General features: G+C 36.9%; 1 protein-coding gene across 2 annotated transcripts in view; it reads left to right on the top strand.

Annotated features, from left to right (window-relative positions):
* The window catches only part of SMC5 (structural maintenance of chromosomes 5), a 51,676-nt gene that overhangs the window by 3,910 nt on the left and 24,507 nt on the right, over nt 1-23,259 (top strand). Inside the window, exons 4-15 of one of the 2 annotated variants that reach the window (XM_075527198.1) lie at nt 1,632-1,794; nt 3,601-3,735; nt 4,881-5,021; nt 9,321-9,482; nt 13,710-13,781; nt 14,705-14,960; nt 16,116-16,270; nt 17,956-18,069; nt 19,347-19,441; nt 19,648-19,780; nt 21,762-21,935; nt 22,072-22,241. In XM_075527198.1, coding sequence (XP_075383313.1) covers nt 1,632-1,794; nt 3,601-3,735; nt 4,881-5,021; nt 9,321-9,482; nt 13,710-13,781; nt 14,705-14,960; nt 16,116-16,270; nt 17,956-18,069; nt 19,347-19,441; nt 19,648-19,780; nt 21,762-21,935; nt 22,072-22,241 — 1,770 coding nt within the window. The remainder of the gene's footprint in view (nt 1-1,631; nt 1,795-3,600; nt 3,736-4,880; nt 5,022-9,320; nt 9,483-13,709; nt 13,782-14,704; nt 14,961-16,115; nt 16,271-17,955; nt 18,070-19,346; nt 19,442-19,647; nt 19,781-21,761; nt 21,936-22,071; nt 22,242-23,259) is intronic. The other variant, XM_075527197.1, reaches the window with a different exon arrangement.

Genomic DNA, 23,259 nt, shown 5'->3' with positions numbered 1-23,259 from the left:
TATTACATGCTTCCTGTAAGGCTTTTTTTTTTTTTTTTTTGGACAACTGAAGAGAGACTGTCCTATTAGAGTTCCTTAATGGATGCTTTTTTGTGGAGATCTTAACATGAAGCTGCAGTAGCACAGGTGGTTTTGATAAGCCTTAACCGATCTGTTTGCCTGAACTACATAGATCAGAGCTAATAAACTGATTCAGAGCCTGAGTTAATTTGTGTAACAATTGGCCACCCTGATCAGATTGTATAAAAAGAAAATTGTGTTAAGGAAAAAGATAATACTGGAACAGGTCTTTGAAAAAATCCTATCCACTTTCATTCTTGTGGGAGTGATCAAGTAGACATTCTTTGGAGACTGGCCAAGCAGTGGATCAGGAGGTAGGATGTTTTTCAGGTAGATGGTGTGATTGTTTCAACATAGGTATATCCCAGTGTTACTAGAAAGTCTGAAGAGAGACTTGCAGTATGTGAAGACTCAGCATTTTTACTGTAATGGTTGCAATGTAATTCAGTCCTTTGTCTACTTGGTAGAAAATATTTAAATGCAACATCTAAGGTGAGAGAGCAATGATGCAGAAGATTGCTTTTTGACGGGAATTTAAAAATTTGAATTCTATAAGCACGCACTGTCTTGGTTGAATTTGTCCCTTGGATTGTAACTAAACTCAAGAGTTCTAGTAGTAAAAAGTCCTTAATTTGATAAAAGTAAGTAGCATGGCTTTGTCAGTCTTTTGAAGGAAGTCTGGTATATTAAAATAAGGTAGTTGATACTTGGGAGGAAATAATCATACAGTCTTCAAGAAGTAGGCTCATATCCCTGTGGCGCTTATTCCAAACACTGGAATCTGTTGAATTACTCACTTCTACTTTGACTTCTATTCTGAAGTCTCCTAAGGTACACGGCCTCCAAACTGTTTTGAGCCCTTATTCTCCATCTTTAACAATATGCTGACCAAACAGGCACTAGACAATTTCTAAATCAAGGTGGTGACCAAAATGTCAACAGTTTATGACTACCTCATTGCTCATTTGTTATTGAAGCATCTTAACCAGACTAAATTTTTGCAGATAAGTGTTGAGCTAGAGAACTAAGTGGACAACTGATGCATCTTTCCTGTTCTTAAAATGCAGAAAATGAAAACACACTCATATTTTTCATACTGTATGATACTATTTTTATTCCCAAATGGAATGTTTATACACATCTTATTGGTGTAGTTCTGTACGCTAACATTTTTTACTTTAAAGGCATAGCATTAGTGTGCAACCTCCTGCATACCAACTTTAAAACTTACTAAATGTCATATAAAAAAAACCACTTTTATATAAACTATTCACATCTGTAAAAACTTTTAAATGGTTCATAAATTCAGCATGAGTATGTAATTTATATAAATAACTTCCTCTGAGTTAAGATTTGCAGATATTTTTGATGTTTTCCATGTGAGATTAATTCATCACTGAAGTACTGGATGTTTTCTGAATCATAAAATGTGAATCTGCTGCTACGGTCCAGTTAATTTATATTAAATATTTGGATATCTAGAAGTTTTAATACCATAATTCTAACATACTTTGACACTTGGGAACCTTTGTGTATTCTCAAAAGTGTAAACACTTCTTTTTATTAATCAGGTCTAAGACGCCTGACAATATCATTATCACACGTGAGATTCAAGTGGTGAACAATACATCAGCGTGGTTTATCAACAGAAAGCCAACAACCCTGAAAACAGTAGAAGAGCAGATTGCAGCCTTAAACATCCAGGTGGACAACTTGTGCCAGTTTCTTCCTCAGGTATGAATGAATTTTGAAAGACAGTGGGTGCAAATGGAGTGCTGTGTTTTGAGAGGGTTTTGTTGCTGCTTAGCTTTTGTAGCGCTTCAGTGATTTAATGGAACAGCACATAGAATGAGAGGGGTGAGGTAGCCATACTGATGTGATGGTGAAAGAAAGGAGGAACTGTTGTGACCTTTAAGGCTCACTAATTGGATGGTTTTGTACCTGCTGTCAGTTGACACTGAAAGAAAAGCTGCTGATGTTCCCCATGTTGGTGTTTGAGTACCAGCATTAGCAGTGATATCTCTGTGTCCTGTCTGTGCTGCTGTAGGGACAACAAATCTGTAGGGAAATTTTTATAAGGTCTTGACATCTAGCATTTCCTCTGTACCTTTACCTGCATGGTTCCTGTAGTTCTGCATCCCTGACTTTCCCCGTCAACCCCTGCATGCGCTTTTCCATGGTTATATCCAATCAGTTCCTCAGGATTGGATCCTGTACTTGGTAAGTGAAGGGGAAGAGTTGTCTGGATTTCTTTCTCCAAAAAACAGAAAGCAGTCCTACTAAATGACTCTACAGTTGCAACGGAGACTGCTACTAGAGCCTTTTTGGTAACGTCTGTGGCTCAACAGTTTCTTGAGCATAGCGTAGGATTTAAAGATATTTAGCATCAAATTATGTAAGAATAAAATCATCCTGATGGAAAATAGCTCCTAAAGGATAGAGAATATTAAAGAATACTACAAGCAGTTTCCATACCTGAATCCATGCTCAGGCGTGTCAGGATTTCTGTGTAGATAACTAAGTTGTCTCACAATTGTACCTCACAATTGTAACAAAAGTTATGACAGATTCCTTCCTAAGACCTTCCCAGTTGATGCGGATCATCAGGGATGGTAGTAAAAGGAAACCTTATCAGAGCCTAGCCAACCATGGGTTTATTGTTCTATTCAAGGAGAAGTGCATTCAAGGAGACGTGCTGAAAAACATTAAAATTTAGAAAGCTAATATTGCAGAAACAAAGATTCTGGTGGGTTTTTTTTATTCACAATATTTCACAAATATTCAGTATTTCACAAATATTCACAATATTTGTCTAGAGTAGAACTTTCTGCATACTCTGCCAATGTAACTTTTGTGTTTAAAAAGGCTTTTTTTCTTTAGTATATAAATGTCAGTTCAGTGAATATTACTGTGTTGAAAGTTTTGGTTTATTTGCTCTCTGCCACTGTAGCAATGGCAAGCACGCCTTTCACTCCAGTGTTGGTTTTGAGCTGTTCCTCTGCCTTGGACAGCAGCAATGCTTCCTAATACCCTTGGCTGCCAGCCTTAATATTAACTTCTATATTGCTTAACTTTTGAGTTAATCATAGCATTTATACTGGGAAGGTGTAGCCTCAGCAGCCTGAGAACCAATATTAAGAATACAGTGGAATAAACCCTTTGTCTCTACTAAACTGTCTTGTTCAGAATAACGATAGCCAATTCAAAAATAATGAACCAACCCATGTCCTTAACAGCTACCCTCAAAAGCTGCCAAACAGCCAAGAACAGCTAAGGTTTAAGCTTAAATCATTCCAGAACAGCTCCAAGAAAACATGTATGAAATCTTACAAATGTTTGGGAGGGTTTCATTCTACTCTGAGATGGCCATCCTATGCTTAACTATGCCAGAGCTATCTATACTGTAGCCAGAGCTACAGTATAGAACTGTAGTCAGGTGATGTTCATGAGAAGTAAGTTGCTGTATTTAAATCCAGCATTACTGTACTGCACTGTTCAAACTAATACTGTATTTTTGTAACCATTTTTTTTATTTTGTAGGACAAAGTTGGAGAATTTGCAAAACTGAGTAAGATTGAGTTGCTTGAAGCCACTGAAAAATCCATTGGTCCTCCAGAAATGTACCAGTTTCACTGTGAACTGAAAAACTTCAGAGAAAAGGAAAGAGAACTGGAGGTAAACATGCACATTATAGAGACAGAGAACAGTGACTGTAGGGAAATTAGCATAATAAAATTTAATATGAGATCTTACAGATTTAGAAGGTGGTATTTATTTACAAAGTCTGCAGTAAGTTGATTTTACCAAATCATGCTCATCTTCTGTCAGAATTCATTCACTCCGACACTCACATGCTCATAAGCAGAAAGACACGTGTGCAAGTTGTCTGCACAGAGAGGACGAGGGATGCATGTTGTCAAGTCCTCATTGCTTCTCTGGAATTCTTGACTGGCAACAACTTTTCTGGACAGATCTTTTATGGCTTTTAGAAGTCATCAGCTGTTGTAGGGTGGCCCTTTGTTTTAATCTTGCTGACTTCAGCTTCCATAAATTATGGACAAAATTGTTGCCTGCTATCTGGTTTTCGTGGTTTGGAACATTAACAGACAAAGAGGAAAAGGGAGAGCCTACGCAATAAGCTGCAACTTCGTTGCCGTCCTGGTATTAGGACACAGGGCCTTTCCCTGACAGTTACTTGTACTGTGATCTTACCAGAGTGCAAGCTTAGTGATCTTTGCAGAAATAATGTGTTCCTTGGTGTTACTGCTGGGAATAGTGTCTTGGGAACAGTGTTCTGGGAACAGAGTCTGTCATTAGCCATACAGGCCATTCTTTTAGTCCTTTGTTCTGCTTTTTCTTCTTGTGCTTGTGTGGGCACATGCATTTCCACTCATACATACTACATTCATATACCAACCTTAAGGTTTCTGTTACAAATCTCTACAAGATCTTTCACAAGCATTTTTGCTACTTTTATTTATCAAAACCAGTTATGGTGATTTAGAAACATCTAGGTTAATGGAGGCTTGAGCTGTAGGGTGTAACTTCCTGAGAAAATTTAAAAAAAAATTAAATCTTTTGTTCAGATTAAGACTTCTGTTTAAATTAGATTTGTTTTCACAGAAAGTATGCGATAAACGTACTTGAAAAAGCTGGACAACTATTCCTAGTTGGGTTTTTCCCCTCTAATTACTGCTGTACTAAAATGTCCTCTCTAGTGTTAAATTTCTGCTTTAATGTACAGGTGAGACGTGGACTACTTCTGAAAAGCGTTTTCACAAAGTAGATAGTGTAAAACATGAAAATGTATATTCTTACAGAACTTGTGCAGAGACAAAACTAACTCTTTGGAGAAGATGAAACAGAGGATTGAACGATACAAACAAGATGTTGAGAGATACCATGAGCGCAAGCGCCATCTAGACTTAATTGAGATGCTTGAGAGGAAAAGGCCTTGGGTGGTAAGTTTTTATTTTCTTTTCAGTGTTTTTCTTACCTAACCCATCTTTCCTAATACTGCAATATTAGAAATATGCCAAAAATTTCTTTAAAAGAAATTTGACCAGAGTAACTTGAACATCATTACGATTGCTGAGTGCAAACAGGCCAGGTCTTGAAATACTGTTCTTGGCCTAACTTTGATCAGAGGTTTGCTTGCATATGTAGCTGGACTGAAGAAGTTGCTTAAGAAGTAACTTAAGTAGTTACTGCCCATTTAGGAAAGCCAGCAACATGGATCAAGAGCAGTACTCCTTTTCCTCCTTGCAGACACAACTAGCTTAATTTAAGCTGTGCCTAGCCAGTTCCACTTGCTTCTTCCAGCTGTATTTTTTTTACAGAATGTGCTTTTGTTGGTTTTGGGGTTTTTTTTTTTACAGGTTGCCTTCCCCCTTGCGAATTTTAATTTATTAGTTGAGGTTTGGTGTGCATGACATAAATCGTGATGAATATAGGTTGCCAACCTCAAAAATGTTGGCATTTGGAGAGATGGAAGTTTTAAACAAATTTAAAAGAGCCTAGAATCAAGGACAAGTCATTTATAAAATGTAAAATAAGTCTTTCTGAACAGCACTTTAATGATTGTAGTTCAGTTTGGTGTTGAATGGTCAGTTAGATTAAATTATTATAAACAGTTTAAGCTGATGTGGATTTTATTATATTGAAGCAATATGTTGTTTGCCTTGTTTGCAAGCTTTATAGAGTTCATGAAATATAGATACAGAACTTAGGAAAATTTACATGTAATGCTTGTGGAGGATGCAGAAAATTTTTGTAAGGTGTTTTATTGCAATTTTGCAGATAACAAAGCCTCACATGGCTTTATGAAGCCTCACAGAACTTTATGTCCCTTGTATCTTGAAGAGCAACTGGATTCAGGGGATGTACCTTCCCTGCCTTCAGACCTCTGTGCTAGCAGCACAGAGGGGTATAGGAGCAGCAATTGAAATAGATGGATGGTGGTAGGTGCTGAGGAGGTGGGCTGTACGCTCTGTGCTGTTAAGATTGGACTTTTGTATTTGCTGAGTGATGCAGATGTTTCCAACTACATGTGCATTAGCCTGGCTTAGTTAACAAGAAGAGAGTTATTTTACTAGGAGAGATGTAGGTCTTGCATAATGTAGACTGATACTGATTGTTCTCTGCTGTAAGATACTTGCAGATACAGAACTCTGAAGGCTGGTACAGAAACTGGTGGGGGAAAACTAAGTTAGGAATCTTATCTGCTGTCAGTTAAATTGTTTTCCATAAGTTTGAGAACATTGCTGTTAGTTATGTGTTTCTTAAGCAAATTTAGACAGACTTCTTCACACCTTACTCTTTCACTGCTGTCTTCTAGACAGTTTGTGTTGCTGAGTATATTAACTACGTTTAGTGGGTGCACTCAGTCAGGAGAAATTTAACTTTCTGGCCACGGAATCCATAGAAACAACAGTGTGTTTTGACACCTGTGGGAAGTTCCAGTTTAGAGTACAGAATCAGTAGCGTGTACCAGATTGTTTACGAGAAGTCACTTGCCTGTGGATAATCTACAGTTGAAATCAAGGGTCATCAACATAATTGTTTTACTAGGTAGAAGATACTTGACCTACAGGCTGCAACAAAATTTCACATTCCATTGTGATCCTCAGCGTACAAGATTGTTGCTGTTTTGTGGTTTGTCAAATCCTTCTGGTAGATCTCTTGGTATTCTCCTATATTGCAAAATACCATTCTCTCTCTAAAAGAAGAAATGCTTTCTCTTACAAGGGCATATTTCTTTGTCATCTGACCTAGCACGGTTTAATCCTAAGAATAAATTTTTTTTGTGTCTTAAAATTGGGTTCACCAAAGTTGAGAGTAGCACAGGAGTTTATTCTTCCTTCTGTGGATCTTCCCCTCCCCCATCCTCCCCAAAAGGTAGGTTTCTGCTTGTAGACCAAACATACCTAGCTGTTTAGAATTGCCTCTGTAACAAAACAGAATAGCTAGGTGAGCCTCCAAATCAGCCAGGTAGCAGATGTATAAACATTGCAGTATGTTACGAAATGGAGAAGACAGGCAGCCTGAAAACAGGTCAGCTGAAATATGACACTACATTGTCTCTTGATCCTAGTGGAAAAGAGGAAATCTACTGCTAAACTTGTTTTACTGTCTGACCACTGTAGAACTGCATTTTTTATTCTGAAGACTCCACTGCTCTTCACCTGAGGAACACTTCTAGTCAAGTGTTTTTTGTAGTCAGTGCCAGCTGCTTCTGTATGTGGAGAATTATACACCATTTTTATATATGTCTATGTCTAATAGGCTTTTGAGCATCTACTTCAAATTCCATAAAATTGGACCCTAGGAGTACAATGTTAAAGATTTGGACTCAAGGATTTAGGGGATGTTTTATGTTCTTGTGTGTACCTTAATGGGACTGCCATCAAATTATTGTGTCATCTACAATCAGTGAACAGATTTAAGAAACTAGAGTTTTTTTGACACAGATAGCCCTTCTTTTGTAGTGTCTTAAAGAAAAGGGGTTTCTTACCCCTCCAAGCTTAAGGTAGTAGGGTATACGATAAGGTATACTGTTTTAAAGTAGTATAGCAGCAGGAGGTGCTGTTCCTCCTGCTATAAATGTCCTGAAAAGATGTAATTCTGAAAATGTGTTTTGACGAAGCCGTGTCCATTCTTCTTTTCCTCCTCTTCCATTCACAACTGAGAAAAATTTTGTTATATAGTTTAGGCACAAATATCTCTTGGGAGGGCTGAATTCCTCTGGAAGTTCTGCAGATCTTTAGCTAAGTGCATAATTACAAGCATCAAGGTTATTTGCTTAAATGTTACCAAAATACAGAGGTCTAGTGAAAGTCAGGTTTTCTTAAAGTGTTAAAGGGATTTGCTGTATAAAAATCATGTCATGGCAATTTCTAGGGAAACTCGCCTATACTTTGTAGCTGAAGAAATGAGGTGTAATTGTATGTGTGTGCATTTGCTTTAACCTTGAAATATAATGCCTTATTTAGAGCAGAGCTAAATTTTAAGCTTATTCTATCAGCTAAGTGGAAATATAATTGCTTTACCTCTGTAACTTTGTAATGGTGGCTGCTGATTGTACTCCACATCATAGAATGACAGCAGCTTTCTTCAAATACTTTTGGCTTTATGAAAAAGATACTATGAAGAAAGAATAGCCTAAGTTGGTTTATTTGTGATTAATTGTGTGTGTTTACAAGCGGGGTAAATAACTAACTAGGAAAAAGTGGTAGCAGATAAAGCAAAGTTACAGATGTTACAGATAGAGCTTGCAGGCTATCTTTTTTAATGCTCCAAAGCTTAGAATAATCCAGGCATATGCTCTAAAGGGGCTTTCTTTAGTGCCTGCCAAATCCAACAGCTTTCCCTTCCTCTGCACCCCCACATTACATGTATCTACTCGTACTCGCTCTGGTCCCTCGAGTATCTTTTTTTCTCATGAACCCTTAACAATCATTGAAAGTAATGTTCTTTTTTTTTTTCTGTTAGTTGGGTATGGGGTGTTTTTTTGTGATTTGTTTGTTTGGTTTATTTTTTTCTTTTCTCCAGAGAGCATAACACAAAGAAATTCACTAGTAATGACTCCTTCAGCCTAAATTACTTTCTTCCCAAAATTCCCACCTTCTTGAAGTGGAGGTTCTTGGTCACCACACTGCTTACCATCTCTTTCTTCTCGGGAATGCATCTCCAGTTAAACTCCCTAGATAGTGACTTCTCTGGTATTTGTGGTGTATGGTGGAGTTTTTGTTTGTTTTCCGAAGTTCTGTTCCGCTCTGTCTCTCTCCTTGGTTTACTTCAGGGTTATGTCTGTTACTGGCTCTGATGATCTGTCCAGCTCCTTCCTTTTCTTTCTCCGGAAGTTTTCTGTGGTTATTTGCTCCTTAGCTTGAGGACTTCTGCCTAAGTAGTGCTCAAACTATGGACAGAAGGGGCTAAAGAATTACTTTTTCCACACCGATCCCAGATGGACTTAGAGGCAAGGTAATTGCAGACACATTGGTCATTTCTTCTGCTACTTGAATTGCATATTATTTAAGAACCATAAATGTGTGTGCTTGTTCACTGAGGACTGAATGATCCTTACATCTCCTAGTCATAGTGACTAGTAACAGAATTACTTAACTAGTTGCTCTAATACTACCTTCTGAATAGATTTTTCTCCTAAAACTCATGTACAATTAAATAAAATGTTAGAGAAGTATAAAATATTGGAATAGAAGACAAAAGTCTTCAATTACTTTACTTTCAACTCCTCCAAGGAATATGAAAATGTTCGTCAGCAGCATGAGGAAGTGAAACAAAGCCGAGACCAAGCCAAGGAAGAACTGAAGAATCTGAAGGAAATGCAGTCCCCAGTAACAAAAAAAATCCAAGAAACTGAAGAATATTTTAAGAGTCTGGATATGAAAATCAGAGATAAGGTAGGTATTTTAAGTTCTCAGTTAATATATGTAATATTTCAGGTGTTCTGTGTTCAGCTTTGTAAAGTGTGAAGCAATAACCTCTTTCTTTCTAGTGTTCCATAATGATGTGTTTCAGAATAAATTCTTCTGATGTACTCATGCCCTTGGTTCTCACTGCATTCTCCATGTCTCTGTTCCATTAAAAGCAGTAAAACTCAAGGAATACATTTCTTAGTAAATCTTCAGTAGCAACTCAGAAAGTCCACTCTCTTGGTATTATAAGAGCACACAAATTGTGTAATTCTCTTCATGGAACCTTCAAAAACTTCAGTTTCCCAAAGTTAGATACTTATATTGAATTAGTTTCCTGTTTTCAGCTCTTCTGTAGTTTGGGTTTGTGGATGCTCTGTTTATCTTCTTAAAATGTAGCCAGTTTGAGTGGTTAATTTAAGCTAAATTACAACTTTTCTGGCCTAAAAGCGTTCCTCTAATATTAAACCTAATTCCATAAGTAGGGTATAATTTTTTTTATTAGACAGTAATCCTCCATGAGTTGTGAATACTTTTATGCATAAGAGAATTTAATGGTAAACCTACCTATGCATTACATCTTACTGTCTGTTTTGTGAATAGCTGCTCTCTCTGGGGATATGGAAAATTACTATTTCTGTATGACAAATAGGATAGTACTGTAATTCACTGCAGGATTTTAACTATCGTGTACTATTCAGGTTGCAAAAGTCATTGTATGCATAGGCTGCACAAATTTTTAATGGGTAACCAAAGTTAAATGATAACATGAGAATGTTTGCTGCAGTGAGTTCTGTTTGAAGATAACTGATCAGGTTAAAGGACTTGGTGTGGAGACATGTGTGACACCTGTAGAGGACTGCTGTCATGAAGCATCTTGTAGAATCAGGTTCTGGAACTTGAATCAGGGTCTGAAATGTCAGTGGCATTTAGAATACTGTGAGCTAATGCACTGTCCATGTGCTTCCTTTAAAAAAAAAAAAAAAAATAAATCCTCCCCTCAAACAAAAAAAATAAAACCCACAAAAACAAAAAACCAAAAACAAACCAGAAAGACCAGACAAACAAAAACCACAGATTGTTGCTCATACCACTTCTGGTTTTGTTGTGAAGTAAACTGTACCAGACATAACTACTTACCCAAGTACATTATTATTATTATTAAAAAAGCCCTTTGCTAAATGTATCCTTTGAATTTTGTGCTCCACAGTACTGCAAGAGTTTATTATGCTGTGATTCAAAGTACCTAAATGTTTGAAAACGTGGTAGTTTTATTGAAGTGGGCTTTTTTGGGTGTGGTTGAGGTTTTTTGTTTGTTTTGTGGGGTTTTGTTGTTTACGTGTACTTCCTTAGAGGAAAGTTAACAGCTGGAAGCTTGAAACTAATTTTCATAATGCAGTAAGAGCCTTCATGGTTGTGAAGTGCTAAGCTTTATTTTCACCACTTGGTATTATCCTGTTAGGTTTTACTCATATCTTTCCTTTTAATTAATGTTATACTAATTTATTTTTTCAAAGAGGAAAGAATTCTACTGAACCATTGCTACCACAATTCTTAGAAGTATTGGGCCATATTCATATAAAAGTTATCCTCTGTTGGTATGAGTTATACTCTGTATGAGAAACCTAGGACAAAACAGTGAGCATTTTAGTTTTAACTTGCAGGGAGCATGCTCAGCGTAGGCTATTAGCTATAGAACTATGAAGGAAAAATTGGGGGAATGTACTAGCTGATTGACTCATACTCTTGAGTCAACATGTTTTTCTGCTCCATCTAAACTTGTGGAGTGAGGCTTTCACACACTAAACGTTCACAAGGTTAACTGTATGTTGAAGTGGTGTTTAATTTGGGCCCAGAGAATGAATTAGGTGCATTTTGTTCTACGATATTCCAGCAGCCAAAAAGATGGGAAGAAGGAAAGTGCTACATTTGAAATAAATAACGTACAGAAGACTTACTGTGATATTCTAATACTGCTTTCCAGTGATTATTTACCATCATTTTGACTGTAATGTATAGCTGATACTATGTTGTATATAAAATTATAATAAGACATTTCCAAACCTGAGTTTTGTTCTGATGTTAAGTGATACAGCCAAGTGGAATTTGAATGATTAATACTCCGTCTTGAAGAAGCCCTCATAGAGTCCAAAATCATGGAAAAAGGCTTAAGGGAGTATATACCTGGTTCTGGCATGAACAATTTGTATGATATCAGGCAAGTTAACAAGATGTTAGAGGTGTATTGCTACTTTTTGAACTTTTGCGACAGTAGCTCTTTTTTGGGTACTGAAATCTGTTTCCCTCCCACATACCTTCTTAGTTGGGCTGTGAAAACGAAGTTCTTTTGAAGGAGAATCAGTGCTGCTTGAACTGTCAGGAGATAGTTGTGACCTAAGAAAAACCTCAAGGCTTTTAAATACCATACCTTAAAATTGCTTAAATTGCTATTTCTTGATTAGTTCTTCACTTTTTCGTAGATACTACTTGAATTTATTGTAACTTAGAGTTTTATCTTTGTAGATGCAAGCATTTGGTGAGCGTTTCACAGATAATTGTGCTGCAAGCCAACAGGAGTTGATTAATGAATGATTTTATTATTAAAAAAAACAGTATAACTCTATTTTTGGCCCAAAAGTTGTTTTTTTCAAACCAAATTTCAATTTGGCATTAAGGGAAAGCAGTTTAGCATTTTACGTCCTCTCTATTTTGGACACACAGACCTGTAGGGAACATAATTGTCTTCAGGCCCTTTGGTCCAGGCTTATATCCATTGTCAAATAACTGTAATCCTGAGTGCTTCTTGAGCTTGCTCTTGGCTTGAGGATATATATGTGAGAGCAGAGATAAACCACCTCTTCTTTATGTCGTGTTTGCACTTTGTTGGCAAAAAGCCAGGCATGGTGTTACAGATTTTGCCTGGAAGGAGCTGGACTGAAAGTAAAGGCAGAGCTAAATCTGGGAAGAAATTAATGTATCAAGATAACTGCATGACTATTTCTCTTGTCTCTCTCTGTGTTAAAACTCTTTTAAGGATTTGGTTAGACTAAGAATTCCTAGTAAAGTTTTGTGCTTTGGGTGTGTAGGACGTGTAGATTCTGAAAAAAAGAAATTGGCCTATTTTGTAGGAAGAGGTTGATAAAGTTGTGTGAGAGAAGCCTAGAACAGTTTCTGCTTTAGGCTCTTTAAAGGCATTTGAACAGAGTGGACTATGCAATGTAATTTTTTTAGCAATATTTGACAGTATAAGGCGGCATCTTGTGGTTGTACCATGAAAACCATAAAGACAATTACAGTTGTTGATCTGTTCTGTAAGGTAGGTGTATATAAATATATGATAACTGAAATATAATGATAATTGAAATATTGAATTCCAGTTCTTTACTAGTGTCCTGGTTTTGAGAGCCTTCAGAATTTGACAGCCTTCAGCCTTGAGGGTTCAGGGAAGGAGGAATTAAGTTTGTAGAGAATGCATAGTGCACTTCTACGCACATAACATGGTGCACTGTGTTCAGGACTCAGTACAAGTGCCTGGGTAACCTGACCTAATAAGACCTGCTTTGAGCAAGGGAATGGACTGGGTGACACCCAGAAGTCCCTTCCAACCTATATTATTCTACAACTCTAGAAGCTGAGAAGGATGGAGAAAGAGTAGAGACATGGGTGCCTACACATCAGCCAACAAGCTGTCAAGCTCAGCTGTGTAGGATATAGCTTTAGCACAATGCACTTCAGAGGTAGGATGACTTTGACAAATTCTGTTTGGCTGTCCTGTGCCTAGGAACTTATGCCTTTCTTGCTTTGAGTATAAGTTTTCCTTGGTGAAGTTGGTTTGGAAAAAGAGGCAAGAACACTTTATAAATGTAAGGATCTGAACGTAACATTTTCACTGAAATCAAGGATGGAGTTACTTTAATTTCAGATTAGGTTAGGAAACTTCCTCTATCTGTCATGTCTGAATTTGCAGATCTATAACTGAATGGTTGTGAACAGTTTATATGCTGTTACTCAGTTCTTCACAAATTGCTGAAAATATACATGTTATAGATATAGGTAAGAATAATAAGAAACTGGTGAGTATGACTTTGTCGGTAATAAACTGTTGGCATAAATGCTTAGTAATGTATATACAGAATGTTCTTTAAAATATGACTGCTTTTACAAATACAACTATAACTGAATTTATGACTAATTTAAATATCTTACTGTATGCAGGCTGCTGAAATCAAAGACATTTCTCAAAAATGTAAACAGAAGCAAGATGCTTTGGAGATGAAAGATAAACAAGTAAGAGTCTTGATATTTGTGACTTTTTTTGGTGTTTCTTTGCTAATGTATTAATTTAGTACTAGTTATAGCATATGCTGCATTCAGGTGGAATGCTACTACTTAAATTCTGCAGTAAAACACAGCTGGGGGGGGGCTTGTCCACTTTTCTGTTAGTGGAGAGGGAAATTTCTCTAAGAGGCTGCAAGTGCTTGCATGCTTCACTCCCTCCAGTACACCATGAATCTTTAAAACATCTGTTAATCGAACAGGTATTGCAAAGGGACAGGTGTATGCTACATAACATCAGTTACCTTGATGCAACAAACTTAGGAATAGACAGTGTGTGTGTATATAGTATATATTATAGGCTTTCCTTGAAAAGCTACAGCCTCTATAGTACAGTAATGCACTGAGCATTAAACATGCCCTCAGATATTCCATGTGAGAGGCTAAGGTTATTGCTTCTGTTAAGTGTATATGTCCAACATTTTTTAAAAAGAAAATGCAAAGATATGTTGTAAAACAGTTACAGAACTTCATCTAAGCACTCGGTCAAGAAATGTATAAATTAAATGTATAAGGGTACAGTGTCAGTGTTGCACATTGTGTTTGTGCTGTACGTTTTATGCAATCTTAGACTAACTTTCAAATGTGTTAAGAAAGATCTTATGTTTTAAGATTCTGCTTTTGTAAAAATAAGGAAGTTTAAAAATTGATTTAAAGGCTTGATTGTATTTTTGCTTAAATGTTCCTAAATCTTAAGAAAATCTTGTCAGTTCTTCAACTGTCATAGGGCTATTGTAACTGCAACAGACACTTATGGTTTTAGAGCATGGTTAGTTACATCAGCATTTAATACCAGTTGCACAGATACCCTAATTATTTGTCATAGGTTTTGTATACTAAACTCCTTTAATGTTGCGAATACTCAAAATTCTTAGATTGAAGAAATTCATCAAGCTTTGAGAATGAAAAAAGATGAAGAAATGGACAGACAGAGGAAAATACACAACACTCATAAGATGATAGAGGACTGGAAGAATGAGCTCAATACAATGGAAGTCTGTGAGAATCTTCAGCCACAAACTGATGCTGTTAATAATGAGCTGAAAAAATTACAAGAAGAAAGAGCAAATATTGATAGTGATATCAGTGATCTAACAGCAGAGAAAATGAACCAAGAGAGGGAAAAGAAAAGTAAGTTACTTGGGGTTTTGTTTGTTGATTTTTTTTTTTTTTTTTATAACTGTTCCTACAGAATCTAGTTGTCCTGCTGTAGTGAGATAATTTGAGACATTTACCTCAAGCCGCATAGTTGAATGTTACATGTATAGCAGTCCTCTTGCCTGTTATCAGTTTTATTAAAAGTAACAGAAACTGCTTTCAAAATAGAAAGAACAAGAAGATTCAAAAGTGGCAATTGACCTTAAAACTGTCCTTCCATAAAAATTAGTTTCCTCTGATCTCTGGGTAAGGAGACTGCTTTGCCAGTTTCATTTTTTTCTGTTGAAGTAAATGAAGTACTGTTAGCAGGATACAAAAAAACAAACCTGAAGCAAAAGCAGTTTGCTTTGAAGATGCAGTGTTTAAAATTATCTCTTTGCCTGTGTATTAGCTACTGATGCTGCTTTTGTCCTTTCTAGATTAACTTGAGCTAAGCTTATGGTAAATTCCTCTATACTAGCCTAGGATTTACAATCAGTTCTTTCTAAGAAACAAAATTCAAAAGTTACAGCTTGGCGGGTAGGAGGTGTTGTATATATTCCTCAGTGAGTGTAGTACATTTGCACTTACCTATCTGTCTGGTACTTGTCATAGAATCCAAGACAACACTGAGGTATAGAGAGACAAAGTGACCTAGGGAAGGAGACACTATATATTTTACCTTGAGAAGCACAGAAAGTATTCCATCTCTGTTTCTCCTGAGTAGCAAATGCTTTCGCACAGTCTATTGTCACGCATTTTCTTTTCTGCAAGCATGAAATAACACTCAGATTTCATGTTGGTAGTCCCACTACCTCTTTCCTCTTGGGGCATTATTGGTTTTAAATACAAAGGTAGAACAAGTTTTGAAGAGAGATGTTTTTAGAATTAAACTCCTGTGTTTTTACTGCAGTACCACATTTTGTTATCCTTTGAGTAAGTCTTCATTTTATTTTAGATTTTAAGCTTTAATAGTTCTTAAGATTTCTTTAGAATAAGAAGCATCCTGATTGTGGGAAGAGAACCTTAATTCCTATAATCTCCTAATAACGATATTGCTGGAGTAGCATAGCCAATAAATATTGGAAAATGCTAGTTATAATGTGTACTTGCTACGGACTCTGTTTAAGAAACTGCCTTAAATTACAGGAATAAGTGATCGCCTTGGACAACTTAATAATATAATGAATATGAAGGAAGAGAATCTGAAAGGGAGATTCCGAGACACACACTCTGCTCTTGTGTGGCTAAGAAAGAACAAAGACAAGTTTAAAAAAAAAGTTTGTGAACCCATGATGCTTGAAGTAAGAAAATTTACTTGCGTATCACTCTAACCAGTTAATGTTTAGTTTATTTATGTCTTGCAAGACTTCGAGAATGACTTTAAGACTGCAGGATACGTTAGCACGGTGAACTATTTGTAACTTTAATTCCGTAGGCAATGTAGTAATACTCAACATTGAATAAGATGGAGTGGTTCCTTCCCCTTCCCTCCTCAAGGAGCAGTCCTTTATTAAGGTGCCCATTGCAGATTTCCTCTAAGTTACATCTAGTTATTTAGACCTAAGTAGTTCTTATTTGCTGCTTAAAAAAGCAGTGGTAGTTACAATTGAATACCCTCCTTATAGCACAACTTGCTTAGCAATGGTTACGTGTCACTATGATCCCCAGGTGTTTTTGTGGTTTGTTTTGCACAGCCAACTACAGACCCAGAAACACCTATCCCTAGTTTTGTTTTGCATTTTGGTTCGACAGACGCTGTACTAGCTAGGAAGAGGAGGGCTAAATTTTCAAAGAGACTATTGGTTTTCTAGTGCATTCCTCCACCATTATCCCAGCATCTTGCAATATGTGCTCCATGTAATGTGAAGAGGATGAAGAACACCAAGGCACTCTTCCTCTTCAGAATTACAAGGTTATTTTAATAGTGTATTGCTACAATTTAAATTAGTTGAATGTTGAATATTTGTATGCCAGTTCTTACACTTTGTGCATGCACTAGAACTGTTCGAAATTTTTTTATTTTTTTTTTTTTTAGTTTAAAATACCAAGTATTTCCTGTTATGACCAGAACTTCCAATTCTTCCTGGAAGACCACATCAAGTTAATTTTACAAATGCCTTGATAGGATGCCTTTGCTTTTATTTTAAGGCCTCATTAACCTCTGTAATATCAACTAATGTCTGAATTTGTTTTCTTTGATATAATGTAAGTTAGTCTCACGTACTTATAAATTCTAGCTTTCAAATTGCTACTAAGTGTACCCAGCCTTTGGCTGACTTGAGGTTATTAAATTGTGTAGTTCTGTGTAATTTTGCCTTTGTATGTCACGTACAGTACCATAATGTCTAATTACTAGTGAGAGTTACTGCAGAATTCTAACATTAGCATTTCATTCAGATATGAAAAGCTTCATCCATCTTAAACTTGGATATCTTTTTTCTTAAGAATTTGAAGAGAATTCAATCAATCTGTGAATCTAGTGCTTTCTAGGGCTTCAAATTCTGTATTTGTATTTGGTGGTGTTCACTGTGTCCAAATCAAAGGGAACTGCATATGAATAATTTGTGGAGTGTGGCATTTTCTGTTTTTGATTCCTTAGGTTAATGGTTTCTAAACAGTGAGATACCTTTAGTAGTACTGGAGGAGAACCACTAGACATGAGATGGTGGTGGTTGCAATTGTAAGGTTAGTGTGGAGTGGAAGAGGGGGAGGTGGTATGGTGGAGACAGTGATAGCTCCAGGAATGCTGAGAAAGGATATGGATGGCTAAAAACTAAACACGATGACATGTGAGTTACTGTAGGTTTCCTCCCAAGAGAACTGGTTGCAGAAAGACAGGGGATATATCTTTAAAGAGATTTAAACGTTGTCTTTGTTTTCATTAAATGTAGGCTTGGACATCATCTGACTGCTTAAAATGTTTGGGGGGGGGGGGGTGTTAAGTCCACTTGTATTAAAGAATTTTCTCATTACCTTTCTTTATCAGATCAATATGAAAGACAATAGACATGCTAAATATGTTGAAAATCACATTTCGGCCAATGACATGAGGGCTTTCGTTTTTGAGAGTCAAGAAGATATGGAAATGTTTCTTGTGGAGGCAAGTAGGCACCAATTTTAAAAATTGATTAAGTACTGATGGAGGAGCCCTAAATATTGGAGCCTAGCAAGTAAATTTGTATTTATTAAGTTTTGAATGGCAAGGTCAACACAATAGCTAATACAAAATATTCAAAGGTTTTCTTCTGGATTAACGTTTTCTTCTAGTAAGTAGAGATTTTTTTACTCTAGGAGTAAGATTTTTTTTTTTTTAAAAGCCTAAACCGACTGTAGGGATGCAGGACTATTAAGAAAATATTTATTTTTAGAAGTAACTTTTGTCTTCCTTCACGAGGCAATAATCATTGAGGAGAAAATACTGTGTACAAGAAAATGACATGTCCTGGTTTTGGCTGGGATAGAGTTAATTTTCTTCCTAGTAGCTGGTATAGTGCTGTGTTTTGGATTTTAGTATGAGAATAATATTGATAACACGCTGATGTTTTGGTTGTTGCTAAGTGGCGTTTACACTGGTCAAGGAATTTTCAGCTTCGCATGGTCTGCCAAAAAAAAAAAACCCAAAACCCAGTGATACAGCTGCTCACCACCCACCGACCAATGCCCAGCCAGTCCGCGAGCAGCGACCGCTACCCCCGGGCCAACTCCCCCCAGTTTCTGTACTGAGCATGACGGCATATGGTATGGAATAGCCCTTTGGCCAGTTTGGGTCAGCTGTCCTGGCTGTGCCCTCTCCCAGCTTCTTGTGCACCTGGCAGAGCATGGGAAGCTGAAAAGACCTATCTGCCCTTCACAGAGGCCAGTCATTTTTCTATATGTGAACAGTAGTGGTGATATCTGAGGTGTTCTGGGGGCTTGTCTTGCCTCTATGGTTGTGGAACCCAGTGCAAGACTGCTTTAACCAGCTAAACTGATCTTTCATTTGTATCCTCAGTCTTTTCTGCCCTGTTAGGATCAGGATTTTCACAGCCTCTGTAGCCAGTGGTCTGCCATTATCTGTGCAAAATGGCCATACAGCCTGAAAGAGAGGGCTTCCTTATTACATCCAGCTTGGCTATTTAGATTGAGCACCTGGGTCTGGATTTCTTTGATTGCCTTTGTTTTCTCTAATGCATGGTATTTTCATGGAGAGACATTAACTGAGCTTGCCTTTTAGACAGCTCAGTCATGCCTGAGCCAGAGTGGATTTTTGTGGGTTCTTCCAGGGGTTGTCAGTTTAAAATAATTCCTATTCTGTGAATCAAGAATAAATACTTGATTTTCATATAGTGAATTTTTCTGCTGTTTTTTACCAAATAATCCAATGTAATCTATATTTAGATGCGCGATCATCAGAAACTAAGAGTGAATGCTGTATGCGCGCCTGCTGAATCGTGTGCTGAAAGCTTACCTTTGAGACCTATTGAAGAATTACAGTATGTATCGGATTATATCAGTGGGGAATGGTTTTAAATACAATGTTTTGGTGTTGTTGCTATATATGAGAATTTTCTATGCAAATCAAATTTTCACCAATTCGGTTCTGGGTTAGCAGGACTTCTTTCTTGACCCTTCAGCAACTTCAGCTTGCTTATCTGCTGAATTTTATTTCTGATGCAGGCTTTTTTTTTCTCCTTTTCAGCCGATACGGATTTTTCTCATATTTACGAGAGTTATTTGATGCTCCTCATCCTGTGATGAGTTATCTTTGCTCGCAGTACCGTGTTCACGATGTCCCTGTGGGAACAGAGAAGACCAGAAACATGATTGAAAGGGTGAGATGTCCTAAATAGCACAAACACACCTGTGGTCTAGAGTTTTATTTTGTAAATTCTTTGGCAAGTTAATGTGGAGAAAACAAAAAATTGCTTTAGCCTTTTATTTGGCCTTTAGAAGTGAGAACAGTTCATTACACACAAACATATTGCAAGACATTTTAACAAATCCAGTCAATCTAATGCAGTACTTCACAGAAAGTTAAATACATCTTTCATCTGCATACTGTTCCAAGTCAGTTATATGAAGTTGTTTTATTATAATAACTTCTACTTTACGTGCCTGAGATATTCTGGGCAAAATTTTAAGCAGTTACTAGAACATGACAATGCTGACCTGTCATGTTTTAAAGCAACAATTAGAAGCTGCTTTTTTTTTTTTTTTAACACATTAAGATGTTCAGTTTCTAGCAAATACAGTTGTATAGCTTCAGTCAGAACTGATGTGATAAGTAGTATATAAACCTTTCGGATTCTTAGAAATAGGATAAGAGCTCCCACTAGGAGTAATCTCCCTACCTTAGTCTTTCATGGGTTCCTGCAAGCTCATCATTGCTGGGTTATAATGGGTAACACACATGACAGTTTTCAGCTTAAATCCTTATACACTTCTCTGTCTACGCTGGACATCTGTTGTCTGTCTTGTTTAGAGAGGGAACTCTTTGAATTCAGAAGACTACTTTGGGCTCTCTGAGAACAGTAAGAGTTGCTTTTTTGAGAAACTCAGGGAACAGGCTTTGCGAATAGAGAACAATTCCTGTTTGATTGGGATAGCTGTTGCTCCTTCCTATCTTCTATGTTTCTGAGGCTCTAAGAATGAGGAAGAGGAAAATAAAAGTGGAGGGAGTCCTAGGTGAAAAGCTCTTCTCTTAATGTTTTTTCTAAGCATTTTCATCTTTAAACTGCAGTTCTTCCACCACTTTGTGTTTATCACTTGATGAAGTAGATTACCTACATAATAGGCCTTTGAGTTACATTTTGTAAACCAGTCAGAATTACTCCTTAGATGCTCCCTCCTTTCCAGAGCTCTGTGGGCAGCAAGTGAAAAATCTCTAGTCTAGGGGCAAAGATGAGCCACTATTCTGAATGTGTTGCACATGGCACTTTCTCAGTTCAGTTGTGTAAAGTTTTTTCTTTCTTTTTATTATTTTTGATTGAGAAATGCATTGTTTGCAATCTTTTGTTTCACACATGCCAGAGAAAGCTTTAGTTTAAAAGGAGACTTGTTTTCACAGGGCTGAGCATGTAGAATGTCATCAAGCACAGTCTGAGCTGTAAAGCAAAGTAAACATGGTTTTCAGAGTCCAGGAACCAAATCAACAGAATATTGCTGGTGCTGTGTATATAAACTGAAAAAATCTTTAGTCAAATTTACGTTGTGCTATGGAGGCTTTTTGGTGTTCCTGGTTTAATGGAGAATTTATGTCCTTTTGAAGTACTATACTACCTTGCATTATGGTAAATCTTTGGTTATTTAGAATATCCTTTTTGACATGAGTCATTTAAAAACAGTAACTCTAGTATTTTTATACCTTTTTTTTTTTTCTTACATATACTTCACTGAAGTTCATGTATTACAGCTCACCTTACGGTTTCATCTATTAATTTCTTACGTACTTTTGGTTCTTTGGTACACAGGCTACGTTTGCATGTTATGCAACTACAGCAAGTACAATCCTTGTTCATGATGCAGTACAAATATTAACAGGTTTTTCCAGTGTCTGTCTGTAATATCAGAATAATCAGAACCTGTTTAATTGGTTATGGTAACATACTCTGACAGTATCTTAAAAGTTCTTTGCTGATTGGTCTGAATTACAAGTATAATGATGCATTAAACTTAGCATCATCTTTTTGCAAAGGCTTGTTAACAGCATAAGCTGAAGTTCTTTACTGTGGATTTTAGCTAGTTTATTCCTTGTTCTGAAATATTGCCTTAAGTAATGCTTTTGTCAGATTAATATTTTTGTGTGCGTTTTAGGTCATACAGGAAACCAAACTTAGGCAAATATACACAGCAGAAGAAAAATACATTGTTAAAGTATCTGCTTATACGAACCTAACACTCTCTACTAACACATCCCTGAGAGGGGCGCAGTTTCTCACTAGTTCAGTGGATACAGATGAAAGAAGACAGCTGGAAAACCAGGCACAGGTAGGAATTTATTTCTGTGCTGTATATGATGTGAACTACCACCCATTTTATCGTTCAATAAGCATAGCCTACTTGCATGTGTTAGTATCGTATGTTTGTAGTAAGAATACTAGTGGTGTGTGTTCTTTTATTTCAGGACATCAATAACATGTTAGAGTCGTTGGATATGCGTTTGACTACATTGTTTGAGAGACAGAAACATCTGGAACGCAGAGACAATGAGCTTAGGCAACAGAAGAAGGAGCTTTTAGAGAGAGGAAACAGGAGGAGACAGTTGGAATCAAAAATTGGTGTGAAGTATGATAGGTAGGAAACAAGCCATATTATCTACGAAACGTGAACAATTTTAATAACAAAGGTATTTTGGCTTCCTCTTATTGCAGTGTGCTTTTACCCTTACAAAGTAACCAGTAGTTGAGCATCAGATACAGGTGATAATGAACACAAAGAAGGTATTTAGAAATGGAGATGAAGATGGTATTTGAGAAACCATGTAACAGTGTTCCAAATGGTTTCTTGTAATAAAATCATAGGATTCCAGTGAGAGATCATTGCAGTCATTTACTCAAATATTTACCTTAGTCTTCTGTCTCGGTAGCACGTACCTAAATAATAACATAATGTACATAAATGGTACTAAGTAAGCCTGTCAGGGATCGAGTTGGGCCCTGATTGTCCACAGTATTTGTCTTAACATATTTTCTGGTTTTGTGGGCCTCTGCAATTAGTTCTTCTGTTACTGCTTTGTGATAAGGGAGAACCTGGGCATGGTTCAAGAAGTATTTCACTTAAGCTCGCACTCCCAGAAGGCAGTGTAGACAAGATTGCCTCAGGCTTCACTCCCTCCACTCCTGTAACACAGTCCCAGCAGACCTTGTACCCTCAAATGTTCTTGTACCCTCCTGTATGTTCTTATGCCACACTACTTTTCATTTTCTGAAAATTGGTGCTGGTGCTTGTGTGCACTGCTCTTGTGTTACTTATGGTGCATTAAACTGAAAAGAGTATTGACGAAAAAAAAAAAAAGAAAAGAAAAATAGGGCTGCACGGATGTTAGAGGGACCAGAATCAACTGCTGTATACTCACAAGTGTCCAGGTTGCTGTGAAAAGAAGCAGCTTTAAACGGTGTGGATGTGAGCTTAGCCTCAAAGCCAAGTATTGCTTTCAGGTTTCTTATTAGGGATACATGTATTGTCATGGTGTTAGAATACACAATATGGTTTGAAGGCAGGAGGTGGACCCTTTACCTAAACAAATATTGATTAAATCCTTCCCTTTGAAAAAATAATTACACTCTCTTTTAATTTTGAATAGGGGTAAGAA

Source organism: Mycteria americana, chromosome Z (genome assembly GCF_035582795.1).
Source record: "Mycteria americana isolate JAX WOST 10 ecotype Jacksonville Zoo and Gardens chromosome Z, USCA_MyAme_1.0, whole genome shotgun sequence".
Classification (NCBI taxonomy): Eukaryota; Metazoa; Chordata; class Aves; order Ciconiiformes; family Ciconiidae; genus Mycteria; species Mycteria americana.
The sequence above is the reverse complement of the archived record's forward strand: the minus strand, read 5'-3'. Positions and strand labels throughout refer to the sequence as shown.